Source organism: Strongylocentrotus purpuratus, unplaced genomic scaffold (assembly GCF_000002235.5).
Source record: "Strongylocentrotus purpuratus isolate Spur 01 unplaced genomic scaffold, Spur_5.0 spur5_scaffold_19, whole genome shotgun sequence".
In the NCBI taxonomy this organism is placed as follows: domain Eukaryota; kingdom Metazoa; phylum Echinodermata; class Echinoidea; order Camarodonta; family Strongylocentrotidae; genus Strongylocentrotus; species Strongylocentrotus purpuratus.
The window spans coordinates 13,055,933-13,075,084 of record NW_022145604.1 but is presented as its reverse complement, the minus strand read 5'-3'; the positions used below and the strand labels follow the sequence as shown (position 1 = coordinate 13,075,084).

The 19,152-nt window shown below is 37.7% G+C and overlaps 1 protein-coding gene across 1 annotated transcript; it reads right to left on the bottom strand.

Moving 5' to 3' along the window:
* Window positions 1-10,773: 10,773 nt before the first annotated feature.
* LOC765036 (zinc finger protein OZF) lies at window positions 10,774-17,236 on the bottom strand. Its single transcript, XM_030990335.1, has 3 exons — window positions 17,155-17,236; window positions 13,178-13,332; window positions 10,774-12,433 (listed from the first exon to the last, which is right to left on the bottom strand). The coding sequence occupies exons 2-3, from the start codon at window positions 13,308-13,310 to the stop codon at window positions 11,304-11,306; spliced, it is 1,263 nt and encodes a 420-aa protein (XP_030846195.1). The 5' UTR covers window positions 13,311-13,332; window positions 17,155-17,236; the 3' UTR covers window positions 10,774-11,303.
* Between the last annotated feature and the right edge of the window lie 1,916 nt (window positions 17,237-19,152).

Here is a 19,152-nt window from a genome sequence, read left to right as displayed (position 1 = left end):
TATGTTTGTATTAAACAAATCATCAAGAATCACAATATTTACAAAAGATTTACATGATAAGAATATAAAATCTTTAAAAAAAATTTTTTTTTAAAAGGGCAGAATATTAAGTAACAAATTTAATATTGTTCAAGAACGAGCTCCGAGACGGAAAAAGGTTGACTGAAGGATTGACGGTGACACCAACCCTATTAAACAAGCAACCAATTATATTGTAATATTAATGATCGTAACCTCACTGACTTGCAAAGACTTGAATATAACTTTTTTTAAATCATTTCGCTACCCGACTCGGCTAGATCCAGCAAATCCTTCTATCTGTAAATAATGCTATGGCCGAGAAACAAAGTGCACGAGGTCAGGAGGTCACGCCAACACCAAAAAAAGTTGCGAGTAAATCTCGGGTAAATCTCGGAGGTCGCCCTTGAAGTACATGAATTGGCACCTACAATGTAATGGCAATATTACAGCGTACACATATGTACATAATACATTGTACTGCATAATAACAATGGGCGAATATTACATGTGGCATTCTATACAAAAAAGAAAGCAATAAGGCACACATGATCAATACTTAAATGGATTTTAGGGTTGCAAGGGAAAAATTAAATTTCAAAACGCCATTTCTTGAAGTGGGCAGTTAGTTTGTTTTTCTTCTTTGCTAAATAATATTCAATTTCTTTCTGTTTTTTAACAAAAGATTTAAATGCTAAAATATTGGGGAGACTATTACTAAACTTGCAGGTATGAATATGGTATTTCATTAACAAAAATAAGTATGTAACAAACTTGTCATTACAGATTCCAAAAAGTTTTTCAAAATTGGTAACATTCATGGCAAAACTATTCTGGGAAATATAGCAAGGAGGTTCTGCCAAACTGGGGTAACCTTTTCACATTCACAAAATAAGTGGACCATTGTTTCCTCCTTTTTATCACATAGAGAGCAATTAGGTGAATTCTTCCGTTTAATCCTAAAAAGAAAATCATTCAATGCAATAGCTTTGTGGAAAATCTTGAAATAAAATGACCTCAGTTTACTATCAATAGTGCAAAAGAAATTAGTATTGTGGACCTTTTCCCAATCAATGGCTACTGGTACAGGTAAATATTCACTCCAAAAAGCATATCTTTTGTTCGGGATGTGGGAACCGAGTAATAAGTTGTACGTGTTTCTGGGGACTTTATTCATGTTCACTAGTTTATGGACAATTGTTTCATGGACTCCCACTATATCAGGATCAAAATTCTTCATCCACTCCTCTGGTATATTCTTAATCAAGAAGGTAAATTTCCTCCTGTCTGTAGCAAGGATACCAAAATCTAATATAAGTTCCTCAAAAAGTTTATGGCCAGGAAGAGGTGGATTAAATAAATCAAATACACTAAATATATTTTTATTGTACCAAGATGGATAGAAGAAATGGGATTTAGATTTCGAACGAATTAATCTGTTATACCACAGAACTTGACATGCACCTAGTTCTGAAAATGTATTACCATAAAATTCAATAATAGCTTCTTCTCTAAATAAGTACCAACTTCGTAATAATTCAGCAAGTTGTATGCTACCAAGAGAATTTAGAACACTCTCAGGAGCATGAGATTTCCACAAAAATTGAACATCTTGATTAAAATTTTCCAGAAAGGATAGCTCAATACCTTTCCATGGGGCATCAAAGTTATCATCCAATAATAGTTTAACCCACCTCATTTTTTGAGCAGTTGCAAAGGAAAAGGGGTCAACCATTTTAAGACCTGCATGTATATAGTCGTTACACATTACCTTTCTCTGAACTCTGTCATGACCTCCATTCCAAATAAACTTAAAGAATAATTTATTCAAAGTTTTGAAGAAAGAACTAGGTAATTTAATAGAAAGGACTGAGAAGAGGTATATTAGTTGGGGCAACACAAGGGTCTTAATAATACTCTGCCAATTAATGAAAGATTTCTTGTTCGCCAGCAATTTAAGGTTTGTTCCAATGTTCTAAATCTATCTTTGTAGTTTAGATCATAAATTAGGGCAACATTTATGGAGAAAATGACCCCCAGACATTTGAATTGAGATGTCTTCCATGAAACACCAAGGTTCATAAAAGGGAAGTATTCGTTTCCTTTCTTTGAGCCAATCCAAATGGCTTCAGTTTTGCTGAGATTTATTTTACAACCAGAAAATTTACCAAATATATGTAAGTTATCAAAAAGTTGAAAAAAAGAGTTATTTGAACCATCCAAAAAACACACAGAATCATCAGCAAACAAGGAGATCTTGACCTCTTGATTTTTGACTGGAATACCTTTAATTAAATTGTTTTGTCGTATGGAAATGGCCATTATCTCTATTACAAGTAAAAATAAATATGGAGAGATTGGACATCCCTGAAAAATTCCTCTTTCCATAGGAATGCGTTCTGTAAGAAAACCATTGTTCAAAACATAAGAATGGCGACCAGCATATAAAGTCTTAATGGAGTCTATAAATTCTTTGCTAAAATTAAACTTTTCTAAGGTTAGAAATAGAAAATTGTGGGAGACACTGTCAAAGGCTTTCTCAATGTCAAGTAACAAAATAGATCCTGGAATATCATTCATTTCAGTGTATTCAATTATGTCCAAAATTAAACGAATATTGTGGCCAATGTTCCTACCTTTCATAAAACCAGATTGATCACTATGAATAAGTAGATAACATTCTTATTATAACAAACATTTTTAATGCAAGTATATTTTTTGCTATAATTTAAAGAAGCTTATTGGAAATATAGTCACGCTTTGGTCTTTGTTAAAACATCAGGAAAACTTTGTGCAATATTTTTGTTTTTTGGGGGGGGGGGGGGGGGGGGGGCCGGGGGGCACGTGCCCCCTGTGCCCCCCTGGATCCGTCCCTGCAGAGGACTGTACTTGAAGTTGGAAGAAGAAGAAGCTAGACTGCGCCAAATCAGTTTCAAAATCAAATTTAAAGCCGCTCGAGCGACCAGCCATGGGAGCGCTTCAACTCAATGCAATGCTCTGCATATATAGTTCTATGGGGGCCAGTTAAGGTGTGGTAATTATGAGGCGACACCATTACCAATAGCTATAGTGCTAGCTGATGTACAAAGTTTATTGGGGAATAATTAATGGCATGATTTGTGATCGGGCAAAAAATCCGTTAAAATGTTATTTTAGCGGACCATATCCGATGCATTTATACTCTCTTATTTCCAAAATTAGGCCTAGACTAAAAAATAATTGGTTTCACTTACCAGCGTGACTTTATAATGCGTTTAATAATGATCCTTTTTCAAGTAGATAACTCCGTGTCGAACATTCGCTAATCGTTTTGACACCAAAACGTAACGTATATGGCGCGCCATTTGCCCAATAACTTAGATAAACACTGTTAATCGCGGATAACTATGTTTATCACTCGAAAAATAGTTTATCTCGATAAACTATGTTTTAAACTGTCAGTTTATCGCAGATAAACAGAGTTTATATCAAGAGTAACTAATTGTATCGAGTGATCGATAAATTACCATAGTTTATCTCGATTAAAGTCTTTAACAAAAAACAGTGTTTATCGAAAAGCGGAGTTTTTCATATTTCTGCAGGAGTGGGCACTTTTCAAACTCGCATTCAAAGGGTCTCAACTTAAATTGCACAGATCATTTAGCTCATTAAACAAGTGCTATTTTAATACTGTTTAGTGCTCAAATGATTATTTGTCTCGTTTTCAATGATCTTACATATTGTGCCACCCCCCCCCCCCCACCCGTTTCCAATATCTCAATAATTGCCTCGTTTTATTCATTTTTGCACTCGACACCACAAATTTCAATATATTCGCCTTCACCCCCCCCCCCCCTCCGGATTAAAATGTTAAATCCGTAGCCCCTTTCCAATATTGAAATTTACATAGGCCTTAGCTATTACCCTGTCATCTTGGCGCCAACTTATTTTACTTTATTCCCCCCCCCCCCCACCCACCCATCCCTTTTCTATTTTTGACAATTTTTATACTGCATTTATACTTTTTCAAGTCCTGCCCACTCTCTTATTATATTTCCACCTTCTCCCTCATTAGGAAAGATGATTAAATCTATCTCCGAATGTCACTGCTGCCGGATCTAAAAATATTCTAAGCCTAATTTCCTAAATCGACAAGTGTATAAGCAAAAGACCCATCGGCAAACACACAACATGAATTCCTATGATAGGAACGTGGTGGAACTACATCGTACATAACTGTTATCAACAGTAAGAATAAATTAGATTAAAGAATTTGTACCTTTACTAACCGAATATTTTAACTTTGGTAGACATTTACAGTTGGACCTGCATAACTTTATATGAATGGGACTGGAATTATGCATGAACTGGTGCAATTCGTCCATCATTTAGCCCAATTGGAGAGTATAAAGTAGTTATATGTATTTAAAATATCGTTTGGTTTAAAAAAAAAAAATTATGCCCAAAATAAGAAGAACAATTTCTACTACAAAAAATAACAGAGCTTTTATCAACAAAATTAATATTTTTTGAAGAAAAGAAGAGTTTAGGCCTACTTGCTTTATTTTCAAGGACCTAGCTAGCTCTCATTGATTGGAACATTTCAAATTTTAACTGAAGAAGAAAAAAGAGTACAATATTCCAACAGCTACATGAACTAGCTGTTCACTATGAAACAGCTAAAAAGTATAAGTATAATAGCTGTTCAAAAACTTTTGAGTTGAGTTTGAGTTTGAAGTTTATCATCCAAACAAAAGTTACATCAGTAAGACAATCAAAATGTGTATGGTTAACATTGAAAGGATAAATTGGACCGGAAAATAGCATTTAATGCTAATCGTGTCTGGTACCACTAACCCACAAAAGTATCACAGCAATGAATGAGATTGTAATGAATAAATATGAATAACTATTGAATACATACTTAAGCTACATGCTATTCTACATCTAGGCTAAAATATGTTCTGTGATTAAATAAAAAAACTTTAGTATTTTACACTAAATAAAAGAAAAGGATTATATAACATAATATTTACAGAAAGGCAAGAACGAACATTGGTTCAAAGTTAAAAACAATTATTATATTAGCATTTGTGATATTAGAGTTCTATTAAAGCAAGACACCGATACTTTCTCCCGTACAGAAAGGAGTAGATTATTCCAATAGCGTGTGCCTCTAAATAACATTGAAAATCTACCCTGCGTTGTCCTTACTTTAGGCATGCACGCTCAGCTTCTTACTTTCTCTTTTTCTAGTCTCATAGTTGTGCTCTATGATACAGCAATAATGAATTAGAGACTGCGGCAATTTATCATTCAATAATTGATACATAAAAACATAAAAAGATAGTTTATGGAGTTGATACACATTCAATAATTTTAGCTCCCGGAATATCGGTTGTGAATGAGTCCTCAATGGACTATAAACGTTATAACTCTTAGTGCCATCTTTAAGCTACTACAGGTACTAGCTGTTTCAGAATGTACAGCTAATAGCTTCTAGCCGTTTCTTAATGTACAGAGCAGCTTATAGCTGTTGAACAATATAACAGCTAAGCTAGCTATATAGCTGTTCCAGAATGTAACAGCTATAAGCTAATATAGCTGTTTCAGAATATAACAGATAAGCTTTTAGCTGTTCTAGATGGTAACAGCTAAGTGACAGCTATGTGCAGGCTAAACTAGCTGTTCCCTTTGGTAATTAAGGAATATTCTCGATAAACACTGTTTATCATATCAGTCGATAACCATATAGTTTATCGCTCGATATACAGTATTTATCTGAATTGTAGTGCAAATTATTGGGCAAACTATGTTTATCGAGTGAAAAACATAGTTATTCTCGATAAACACTGTTATAGTTTATTGCTCGATAAACAGTGTTTATCGGAATTATTGGGCAAATGGCGCGCCATAAAGCGCCATAAATTAAGGAATATTCTCGATAAAAACTGTTTATCATATCAGTCAATAACCATATAGATCATCGCTCGATACACAGTGATATACGCTGTTGAACGTACCATTGTATTGCAGTCGCGTACCCTGAATTGAATATTCCTGTTGAGTGGTCCCATACATAATAGGGACTTTTAGATTTGCATGTCGACATAGTGGACTGTTATACGTGTGACAATGGCGGATTTAGGGGGGGGGGCTGGGTAAAAAACGTGTAAAAACACGTTAATTTGACCTTTTTTGGAGATCCCCCCCCCCCCCCCCCTGGCGCTCACGGGGGGGGGGGTGGCACTGGTAGTGTCGATCTTCAAAGGACGTCAAACGTATAGCAGTCCATTTATGTCGACGTGCAAATCTAAAAGTCCCTAATACTCCAGTGCCGTATATAATAGAATATATACGGTACTGCCACCTATACAAGGCTACTATACTGCAAAATAAAAAGTCGTAGTTTGCACGCTACTCTGAATACGAATCTGGAGCGGGCAACGTTGCCATATTGCCCTCTTCCGGATTTTCCCCAGGGGTTTTCCCCTTAGACGGCCAATAAATCAGAGGGCAACATTCTGCCGTATTCCATCAGTGCGCTTGCGCAATAGGATTCAATTGCTTGATATCCGTATCTGTATCTGTAAATATGTCCGTGACGTACAATCACCAGCATCTGGTTGTCGCGTAGCAGATTACCAAAGTTGTATATCATTTGTTTAAAAAATGCCTTGTATTGACAGGGCTTTTTCAGGGGTACATCAGAAATATTGACCGTGCTATAGGGCTATATTGCCCTTAATTCGACTCGGGGCAATATGATCTTAGCCTTGTCAATATTTCTGATGTACCCCTCAAGCCCAGTCAATATAATATAAGTGCCCTATATCATACGGCACTGCCATACCCCCGCCCCCCGCCCCCCGCCCCCCCCCCCCCCCCCCCCACTCAGAGGTCGTACTTTTCGTGCAACAAAGTCCGGCCCGAGAATTGTAAAAAAAAAAAAAAATGGATGTATTTGACTTTTCACCCGGAGATTTAAAAAAGGGGTGTTTTTTTCTTTTTTTTCTCTCATCTCTATGGACTCCTGAGAAATTATTCCGAAATCAATTAGTGGGGTACGTAAAGCATTTTTCCTGATTTAGGGGGGGTCTCCAAGGCAGGAAAAGCCCGCGAAAAGCCCGCGAAAGGGGGGTTCGAAAATGTTGGCAGTCCTCAGATAGGGGGTGCTTTCAAAAAGAGGGAACAAGCATATGCGTACCCTAAATAACACTGAGTGGGGGGGGGGGGCGCCGGGGCCATACCCGCTGGATTCGCATAAAGGAAAACATCTCTCCTCTCTCTCTCTTTCTTATCACTGATAACTTTCTTTCTTCTCTCCATCCTTCCTTTTATATTCTGATAATCTTGAGTTTCTTTGTTACTATATCCCACTCTTCCCTCTTTACCTTCTTTCTTTCTGTCTTATTTTTATTCATTTATTTCGTTTATGTATTCATGTATCTATTTGTATATTTATTTATTGAATGATTTGTGGATTTTTATATCCATCTATCCACCCATACTAATTCTGTATTCATTGATTTTAATATTCTTTCACTCCTTTTATATTCTTTGGTGTTTTTTTTTTAGTACAAATTTTTTAGGGCAAGTACCATCATCATCAATCATCAACAGGTGGCGCTGTAAAGCGCTGCTGTGGTCTTCACGAGAGCACGCTATGCAACTCTTTCACCTACCATTTGTGTTGCACCTTTCATTTTCAATACCCCGTTTTCCTTCGACTGCTCCTTGCACTATTTGCTTCTCAACACCTACAGATCTCTTAACAATGTGCCCTAAAAAGTTTAGTTTTCTTTCCATGATTCCCCTTCTGATGGTCAAGTCTGTTCCAATCTTTTCCAGGACCAATACATGTGTCTTTTTATCTTTCCATGACACCTGCAACGGCCTTCTGTAGCACCACATTTCAAAGGCATCAACAGGGACGGATCCAGGGGGGCACAGGGGGCACGTGCCCCCCCCCCCCCCCGACCAAACAAAATATGTTAAAATCAGCCCCAAATTCGCCAAAAATGTACTGAAAAACAAGGACGTGCCCACCCGGCCAAAAAAATAACAAATTGTGTGCACTCCCCTCCCCGCCCCCCCCCCCCCCCCCCCCCACCCACTGAGCGAATTTGCCATCGGCCCGATTTTTGAATATTTGGGACAAAAAAAACCAAAAAAAGTGCTCTTACCATTTTCGTAATGTAATCAAATTTAATGCGCATGGCTTTGTTAAGTGCCTCGTTACAAATTATTTCATTCACCTGTTACAAATAATAGTATTTCAATGGTCAGAATGAGGATTGCATAGGTTAAATATTGCTAGGTAGGACAAACACTGTGGCTTGTCCTACATTAACAACACGGAATAAGTGCAATTCGCATTCTGACTATTGAAATTACAAAGATTTGTGCATTCAACTCGGTTACATATTTACAAAAATTGTCTATTTAAACAAACTGCATTATAACTCGCGTGAATGGATCTGCGCCCTCTGTAGAGGAGATCCTGGAGATGGTCGAAGGAATATTCGAAACCACGATGTTCAGATGGAAATGAAATCAATGTCGGGCAAAATTTGCCCTACATTGATACTTTTTATGGTTGCTCCCTCCTATGCAAGACCATTTTCAGGGTACATAAATCATTTATTAGTGTCTTTACAATCTTCTTTCATTCATTTATTGTTTCGTTCATTTTATTATTTATTCACTTAATTATTTATCCATTCATTTGTTCATTAATTCATTCATTAACCAAAGTTATTATTATTATTGTAATCATTATAATAATAATAATAGATAATGGTGGCTTCTTATATAGCGCACATGTCCGTCACGTTGTGACGCTCCTGGCGCTGCCCCGATTATTACCCTGGCTTTAGCAAGGCAGCCACTGCGGCGCACTAGCATTTCAAGGAATTAATTCCTGCCAGGTACCCATTATAATATTTTGATTATTATAGATATTATTATTATAATCATCACCATATAGTGTGTTTGTGTGCCCCCCTCCCCCCTCGTCCCTCAAAATTCTGGTATAAACACGCACGTAAAAAGGTGAGATTTCTTCCTCTTTGTCGTTGTTCTTGTTTTTATGCTTTTATATGTTGTTTTGTATTGTTCTGTTATTTCGTTTGTGAGGAATTTCCCGGATATTTACCCCCCCCCCCCCCCCTGCCCTCCCATCGCACGGAAATCTTGGATACGCCACTCATTGTTTAAGAAAAGAGCCTGAAATGATGTTCATTGTGACACTGAGACACTGAGCATCTGCCATAATTAGTATTACATTTTACTGGGCGCTTCAGCTTCATGCAATCTTACCTCGTCATATTATCGGTTTCTGAAACGCGTACTATTAGCTGCTACGCAAAATGATGATCATTCTCTTACAATCAAATTTTTCTGCTTTTATTCTATCGTATTGTCTTGTATATTAAGATGATAATTAAACTGGGAATAAGTTGCTTCAGTTAACTGAATTTCCCAATTATTCAAATCTCTTTTCATTACCAGTACACTATGCATGTATCCCTTTGCTCTACCCTTCCCGCAAACTCTCCGAAAGACCTTCTTGACCTTTCAGTGACCTCTCACTCTTCAAACACACGATCTCATTATAATTAATAACACTGGTGAAAATTGTACATATTCAATTTGAAGTTTGTTTGTTTATTTGCATATTTTATTTTAGCACGGTGGCATACTTCAGGCAATTAATGGCTGTGATATACACATAGCTGAGCAACTCCGTACAAAAAAGAGTAATGACTTTGAATGGAATTTAATTTAATTGAACTGAATTAAATTCCGAATTTCACTGAACAGACCGATTTACTAACATATTCGAATGGTATGCATACTTTTTAAACAAGGTTGTTCTGGACAACTTGTATGTTGTCTGAGGTATGTCCGACAGGTCGACAAGGAGAACTCCGTGAACTCTCTTCAAACACACGATATCAATATCATTGATAACACTGCTGAAAATGATTTTCAATTTTCATAAATAAGCACTTATAAATAAGAAATTAATATGCAACGGGTCCTGGCAGTCACGACACGGATCCATTTATTATATTTAATAGTTGCATAGCGCTTTAATAGCATACTCCTAATACAGTAATGAGAGTAAATACATGAAGTAAATATAACTGAATGAGTCAGACTGTAACAGAAACCTCCATGAGCTTATTGTTGTTATACTTACTACCAAAAAGAAGACATATATGTAAGTGACCATTAAAGAATTAATATTTCAAATTAATTATTTATCATTAAAAAAATGTTATAAAGTGATCGCAACTACTTTCGAAATATCAACCTAAGGGAATATCAAAGGCCTTGTGAAAATATGTGTAAACTTGAAAGTGAGGCATTATACGTACTCCAAACATGATTTCTATGAGATGTACATTAAAGATAAACTTGAGTTCTGGTAATGCGATTGCATTGTGAAAGAAAAGGTGTGGAATGGATCAGAAAAGTTGATCATATAGCATGTAAGTAATGGTGTGTAATGCAAGGTTCTGGAGTCATCAAAATCATCATAAAATTTGGCAGAGTCTTGGTAAAGTAACAATCACTTACACAGAAAGATGTATATGGGACAACACATATGGTGTCGGGGTTAGTACTACCCTGATTTCCTTATCTTTCTATGCTCATTACTCAGCCAGTATACATTTTCTTCCAAAATTGTTTGGCACATGACATTTATTTGTAATCTTGAACATTCAGTGTAAGTTTCGTTAGTTTCTGTGAGAATTCATTTTCTTCTTTTTTTACCAGAACTCAAGTTTATCTTTAAGGTGTTGAAATGATATTGAGTTTGTTTTTCGCAAAAAAAAGTTGCGATCGTGTTTTTTTGTATAATCGGCTTAAAATTCAGTCAAAGTCGAGGGTCAGACTACTTTCCATATGTCTCTACAATGTCTCGTCATCCCCGTTTGACATTATCAATTGTGTATATTTACAACGCATTAGTTAATTCTGCTAAACATATAAATCATTGGGAATATGGTACGAAATTCTTGTCTCGTAGACTCGCACTGACAACCTTTTAGCAAATGGCTTCAACCAAAGCTATTTGAGAGCGATAGTTACGCCACCGGAAGTTGCGGCTGATTGGTCAGGCGTTTCACAACGCTCCAAAATACTGCCTTCATATATGTATTGAACGTAGGGGGCAATTATTGTGACGCCTCGTGTTCAAAAAGCGTAGAACATTCGCGGTTCTCATCCCCGACAAACTGCCCGATTTTAAAAAAATGTCGACAACGAGAGTACCAACGTACCATACTCCATTCCTATTCTCCAGTAGTTTCAAGGCTTTCTCCTTTGTGTGTGTTTTTCATATGCCTGGTGAGGCTACAACCTTGCGTAAATCGTTGGTTGCAAATGGAACATTTGTGTGGTTTTTCACCCGTATGGGTTCGCATGTGAATATAAACAACACTTGCTTGGGCAAATGCTTTATTACACACGGTGCACTTGAACGGTCGTTCGCCTGTATGGGTACGCATATGCGTGACAAGATTCGCCTTGGTATAAAATCTTCTCTGACAGTTTGAACATTCAAAGGGTTTCTCGCCTGCATGTCGGCGCATGTGCATTGTTAGGGTATAGGCTTGAGAAAACCGTTTATTACAATCCGAACATTCATAGGGTTTCTCGCCCGTATGTGAATTCATATGCCTTGATAGTCCCTTACGGGTGAGAAACCTCTTGTCACAAAGTGAACACCCATGAGGCCGGACTCCCGTGTGGGTTGCCATATGAGAACGGATATATGACTTGTGTGTAAACCGCTTCTCACAAACAGAACACTGCGAAGATTTTATCCCTGTATGAATTGCCATGTGATTTTGAAGGCTCTCTTTTTGTGTAAAGGCTTTGTCACAAACGGTACACTTGAAAGGCTTTTCTCCTGTGTGGATGTTCACGTGACGTTGAAGTCGGCTCTTGTAGGTAAATTCTTTGCCGCAATAAGAACACCGGTGTGGCTTTTCTTCTCTTCTGGATCCTCTAGTTGCATTTTGAGGGGCACATGTATTACAGGAACAGTTGTACGTGTCCCTATTTGTGTTTTCTCTCGTTTCATCCCGTCCCGATCCTCCTTGCGAGTTCCAGCCCCCATGGTAAGAACTTGAAGGACAAACCATGCGATTTCTCTCACATTCAGCAACATGCAGTCCCTCAAACCCAACCTGTGGCCTCACCTCACCGGAGCGAGGCTGATCAGCAGACATGAAGCTCTTGCTGTGAGGTGCATCGAACTGGGGTTCGGATCCATCTTTTGAAAGAAAATGTGGAAGTGTCATTTCGACTGCTTGCGTATGATTTGTTTCATGGTAGCTCCCAACGCCTGTCGAGACCCTTTCAGAAGGTAACTCCTGGGATAACATCATGCTCTCCTGTCTGATATTTGCATTTCCATCTGGGGAGAAAAAAACAAATCAATACGATTTCTAAAAAACCGGGAATGACGCTTGCTGAAAATTAAAGAGGTGATGTTATATAATGTACCACGTGACTGAAACATTAAACTGCTAACACATTTTCAAACGTAAGGATGCATGGATCAATAGGTCTACGCAGGTATTTTAAAGGTATTGAGTGAGAGATTTAGGATTGTCTGACGGCGTAGGGGAAGGGCAAGTCTTTTTTTTTAAAGCAACAAAAAAAAGAAAGAAAAGGATACCAAATGTTTTAGCAGCCTTTGTTGGTAAAAGGGCTATCACATTTGCAGGGTCCTTTGTGGGATGAATAAGCTGTATGGTGGCCCATACTGGGGCACATTTTCTTTTAAAATTAATTTGTTTTCCCAGTGGGAACCTGACCCCGACCCCTCCAGGTCCGCGATGAACGCACCTGGGGGAAGAGACATTTAGGGTGACATTAGGTTTATATTTCCCCTCCCGGTCGGGGGAAGGTGCCTACAGAAATACATTAATCTGTCTTCGGTGATATTGGTTGTTTAAGTGGGCAAAAAAGGCCGGTGCCCCTTGAAACGAAAGTGATATACCGCATAACCGTGTTCACTAACTAAAAAATGTGACTCCTTTTTTGTAGGGTGCTTGGTTTTAAAAGAAATTCTGCATTGCACCTCTTTTTTGCAAAATATGGTATCCGCCCCTGCTCAACATCTGACTGCATTTATCACCTTGACAGATTAACTCACATCGGATGTCAGCTTCGAAGTCTTCTTCCATACAGCGATCTTCTAATTCTTCCTCTGTAGGACAGTATATTAGGTATCCGACCTCTTCAGATGGGCGTGGCTCACCCATTGTAGCTCTCGTAATGGGGTCCATGTTAAGGGTATCGGTGGATAATCTATACAGAATGAAAAAAAATAGAATTAAAAATGAGCCTTAGCACATGCACCCAAAGCAAATACGAGGAAGCGCGCAGTAGACTGATGAAGAAAAAGAAGAAGAAGAAGAAGGAGGAGGAGGAGGAGGAGAAGAGAAAGTTTAAGAAGAAGAAGAAGAGCAAAGAGAAGAAGAAGAAAGCCTATAGATAAGAAGAAAAAAGGAAGAAGAAGAAGAAGGAGAAGTCGGCGAAAATAAAGATAAAAGAAAAAGGAAATAAATCACAGCTAGAGTGATCGTCGATCAGCGAACATCAAAGCGAACGATTCGGGGCATGCTGAGGGGCTGACCCCATTGATTCAGGGGGGCTGGGCCTCCTACCCAGGGAAAAACAGAGCAGATTTGATGAGATAACCACCTGCCAGTGACCACGCGAGGAGGTCTAATCCCTCCTGAGCAAACTAGTGTAGATAGGCTTTAAATGGATAATTCCCTTTCGGTCAGCATTCCTTTTTTCAAGCTAAAAAAATACTTTGTACTTTTATCTTCTTACTCCGTCCATTTCACCCTATAGCCCATATATATGCACCTTTTGATTCAAACTTATGAATATGTTTTCGGACTGAAATTACAACGCGTAAGGGCTTTTGACCCAAATCACCATTCCATTTCTTCAGCCCAACATTAGTTTTTGGTGGGTATAGTACAACCATTATGGCCTGCCCTACATAACAACACGCAATGTATGCAATTCGTATTCTGAACTACCGGTATATTGAAATAACAAGTGATGAAATAATTTGCAACGAGGCACATTACAAATATTTATGCATATCACATTTGAATACATTCAGGAAATGGCCTATTGATAAGCAAACCTATTCGACAGTGAGCTATAAGTTGCAAATCCCGAGGTATACATTAGGGACTTTTAGACTGAGTGGACGAGAACGGCGTGAACGTCCACTGATCATGCGTGTCTATGGCAAGCCGTTTTAACATTTATTCTTCTTTCTTGATATCAAGAATTGACTTCGTGATATCAAGAAATAGGAATAAATGTTAAAACGGCAGAGGAGGCGAGTTGGCTCAGTCGGTAAAGCGTCTGCCTGTCGAACCAAAGATCCCGGGTTCGACTCCCACCGAGGCGGATGACTGAAGTCTGCGTTGTGTGCTGACGTGCCCCTTCCCTTGTTCATAGACGCAGGTTATGTCAAGTGGAAAACACTCCGTCCCTCGGATAGGACGTTAAATGGAGGCCCCGTGTACAGGAGAGTCACCACCCTTGCACGTTAAGAACCCATTGCACTTTTCGTATAAGAGTAGGGGGAAACCTCGGTGTAATGGTCCACCGGCCTGCACACCCCAATCAGGCCGAGTATACGGCATCTGCAAGAATCTTCAGTATTGAAGGAGGCAGATTATCTTGAAGAAGAACGGCTCGCCATGGACACGCATGATCCAGTGGACTTTCAAGCCGTTCTCGTCCACTCAATATGGACTCTTAGATTTGCGTGAACTGATACGTGCATGGCGTCCATTCAAGGCAGTGCATTAAGGACGTCGATCGTAGCAATCCCCATTGTCTTCGTGCGAATCTTAAGTCCCTAATCTAAAAGTCCCTCTTGAGATTTTGGGTGAACAACGCACATTGCGCCAATGAAAGAGTGTCCAATGTAGCTACTTTCTTGGTCGGATTAGCTAATCCCCGTTTATAAAGCTAATCTCCAAACGTGCGAAATAAAAGAGATTTTCGGGGCAGTATACCAGTCAGGCACAAAGGAAGTTGCTAATTGGGCCCTTCCTTCATTCAAAGCAAATCAACTAAGGTCAAAACAGATGTCAGATGAACACAATCTTTTGTCCAACTCTCAACCCGTATATTTCACTAAGTTTGCACTGTATGCTGTGTTTTAAGCAAGGTGCAAAAGGGCAATCTTTTGTCCAACTCTCAACCCGTATATTTCACTAATTTTGCACTGTATGCTGTGTTTTAAGCAAGGTGTAAAAGGGCATGGAGATTATAGCCCAAGAGGTGTAGGTGGAATTTTATTCAAATTTCAAATAAGGGCAATTCAACCTATGTAATATGAGTTAACTTATAATGAAAGCAGAAAAATAGGAGAACCAACCAGAGTGGTCAGAGTTTGATATAAATCCGACCAATAATAAGAAAGTTATAATTGTTTGAAATATGAGATCACTATATTATTTATACGAATCTCACCTGGCAATTTGGTAAGTGGATTGTGACGTATGCACGGCCTACTCTCCCGTTCGTCGTGTCCAAAAATATCATTAATTTCTGTGTTTTTCCTACTATAAGCGCATTCTCCCTTCGGGCATTACTCAACACGTAATATTGACATTTCGTCGGTTGCCCGGCAAAACTACGCTACCTTTTGCCGGGAAGTTAAATTAGTTATGTTGTGTGTTGGAACAAATGGGATAGGTGTCCGCCACTACTATAAGTATACAGTGATATTATAGCCTCAGCCACTAGCTATCGTGATTTTAAAAAAAAAATCTTATTTCCGATTTCATTAAAAATTTCACCAGTGTGCTTCTCTGATTTTTCTGTTTTCTATTAGATTAGTTTAGATTTTCCTTGAACACGTCTGTACTACGTGACCAAGTATTAGCCTAAATACAGGCCATATACGATTGGAGCATTGACTGATAACAATCTGAGACACGTGAATACATTTTCATGATTATAGAATTGATTATTTTATGGCAACCTACAATAGAAAAGTTCATGATTTAATGAAAACTTACATGCACTAGCATAACACATTGTTTCAATAGCTTTCCGTCAATTATTTCTGCATCAAATACATGTTAGCTGGCTGAATTTATAACATTGAGCTTTATATATATATATATATATATATATAGTCAAACCTGTCTATAGCGACTGCCCAAGGGAAACACAAAAATGGCCTTTGTTGACAGGTTCCTTTTAGTACATGATTCAATGAGAAATCATTTTCAAGGGAAACAAGAAAATTGGCCTTTGTAGACAGGTGGTCACTAAAGCAGGTTTGACTCTATATACATATTTATTTAACATGCAGATGAGCATAATTCACTGGAAAAAAAAAACATTCATATATCCATCACAAAACATAGCTGTCATTAATTTACGTTTAAACTTAATTAAACGTTAATATAGCCAGTTTTCAATTTTTCAATTTGTTGCAATTCGATCATACTGCCAATGTAGTAGGTATAGCTCCGGTAGGGCTTTGTGATCAGAATAATACGGGACAATAGCATGAACCTAACATAGCTAGGGCTAAGAGGAAACCTAATTAGCGAACGGAAGTGGCTCATTAACAATTAGGGACTACCATCATACATGTAGTAACTCAAATTACCATACACTGTACATCGACTTTATTGCAACACAATTAAACTACCAGCGCGGCAAACACGGCAAGTTATACTGGTATTGATGTAAAAGAGACCCAGCAAAAATGCACCAACATTCAACAACATCGTTTTTTCTTCCCATATGCATATTATATGCATAATACATAGGAAGTGAGATTATGAAAATACTTCATGTTCATATGATCATGGTGCATGGAAGTTCTTCCTAAAAGTACAAGTGGTAAATACACAAACCAATACATTAAATGATCATATAACCTTGGACTTAACATCAAAAAGCAATTAACGTTAATTATGACAACATTTCACGTTCATATATCAACAATAAACATCGGTATTATAGTTTAATCAATGCTGAAGTTAAACAAATGACGGAGATATATGTTGGTAACTACATCAGTATCAACTCAAGAAGCACATGTACAATCATATTGGAGGTGTGTCTTACCTGAAGTAGCCGAGTGCCTGAGAAGAAAATTTGTGTGTGTCTCGTCTCGTATCGTAAATAGAACTGATTGTTGCTCGTTGTCGCTCCGCCCATCATTCGGTGCAGACAATACGGCACTCGTCGCGTGAGGGCGTCCTAATCGCCTATACCCGCTGGATGTGCATAAAGAAAAAGATTATCTCATCTCTCTCTTTCTTATTAAATTTCTTTCTTCTTTCCATCCTTCCTTTTATTTTCCTCGATTATTTTTGTCTTCTTTTCTTTATTCCTTTATTTCCTCTTTACTTTCTCTATTTCTGTCTTACTTTATTCATTGATTTTTTTTAAAATTAATTCATTAATCTATTTATTGATTTGTGTATTCATTTACTTATCGGATTATTTGAATATCCATCTATTCATTCATTGAATATTTTGAATCTTGAATTATTCCTTCATTTTTTTTTCTCTTCATTTTCTTTTTAAAGGGCGAATGCAGCATTTATTATTTTCTCATCTTTTCTTTTCTTTTAAGTTCTCATTTTTTCCCTTTTTTTTTTTCTTTTAGTGTTATTCTTTGCTTAGCCTTACTTTGCTTTGCTTTGCTTTGCTTTGCTTTGTTGTGCTCTGCCTTCCTTTCCTTATCTTTTCTCTTTTTTCCCTTCTAATTTACTGTTTATTTCATTTTACTTGTTAATATTGTTGTTCTAGTTGCAAGAATGTTTACATCATGCAAAGGATCGGCCACTTATGATGTTCATATGCGTGGAGGAGGAGAGGGGGGGGGGCAGTTAGATCTCTATATTGTTCAAGTTTGTGAGCGTGCGAAGAAAGCAAATAAATATTGGATACTTGTGAACTGCATGGTGACAATCACATAGGGTGTTAAGTAATCAATTTCTTGAAGTTTATTTGATAATTATGACAAGTCACAAAGAAAATCCACCACGTGTAAATAATAATAATAATTATCCTTGCTTATATAGTGCCTACCACTTACTTTATCAGAAGTCTAGTCTGAGCGCTCTACAATAATGCAGCATAATTACCCTGGCTTTAGCAGTGCGGCTGTTACGCGCGCTGCGTTTCAAGGAATAAATTCCTACCAGGTACCCATTTACTTCACCTGGGTGGAGTGTGGCAAATGTAGATCAATGTCTTGCCAAAGGACATTAGTGCGGGGTCATGGTTGCCAGGAGTAACATTATATACAAAGAATGCAAGAATAGAAGCAATTTCACATCAGGCGGCGAGGATCGGGGATGACTGTGGGGCCCCTCTTTATGAAAATGTATCACCGTGCGTATCTATAGCAAAACACAATTTGCATAATGAAATGATATTTAATGCATAGATCTTTGTTAATTACAATTTAAAAAATTATCTCATCACTTGTTACAAATAATTGTATTTCAATAGTCAGAATTCCAATTGCATACATTAATTGTGGCTAGGTAATACAAACATTATGGCCCGAATTCACAAAGCAAGGTTTGAGCTCAGACAAAGGTTTGAGCTCAAACCTCCTTTTGTTCGTTACAAACCAGGTTTGTAAAAAACGCGTAAAACGCGTCATATGACGTACGAAAACCAAGGTTTGTCGACAAACCTCCTTTGTGAATTCGGGCCAACGGGTTGTCCTACAAAACACAGAATGTACGTAATTCGCATTCTGACTATTGCAATACAATTATTCGTAACAGGGGAATGAAATATTTTGTAACGATGCACTTAACAAAGACTTGTGCGTTGAATTTGATTATATTACGAAAAAGGCCTATTTGTCTATATTCGCGTTTTGTAACATGCTTATCGACATGCAAATGATTATTTCCTGTTCTTTTCGCAAAGAACGTTTTTCCAGATTGCCCGATTTAAGCTATTTGAGTTGTTAATTGACTCTCTTCCAAACTTGTGATTGTAATGGATCTGCTTGCTTTGCAATTTTAGACGGTGTCACACACAGGCCAAAAATCCGGATTTTAGTTATCTTCTTAATTGCTGTCTGTCACCAATTAT

What these genes read in the sequence shown, in the direction of transcription:
- LOC765036 (XM_030990335.1), bottom strand. Translation starts at nt 13,310, where the DNA reads ATGGACCCCATTACGAGAGCTACAATGGGTGAGCCACGCCCATCTGAA. An exon ending in CTTCGAAGCTGACATCCGAT is followed by an intron (nt 12,434 to 13,177) that starts GTGAGTTAATCT and finishes TTTTCTCCCCAG; the next exon opens with ATGGAAATGCAAATATCAGA.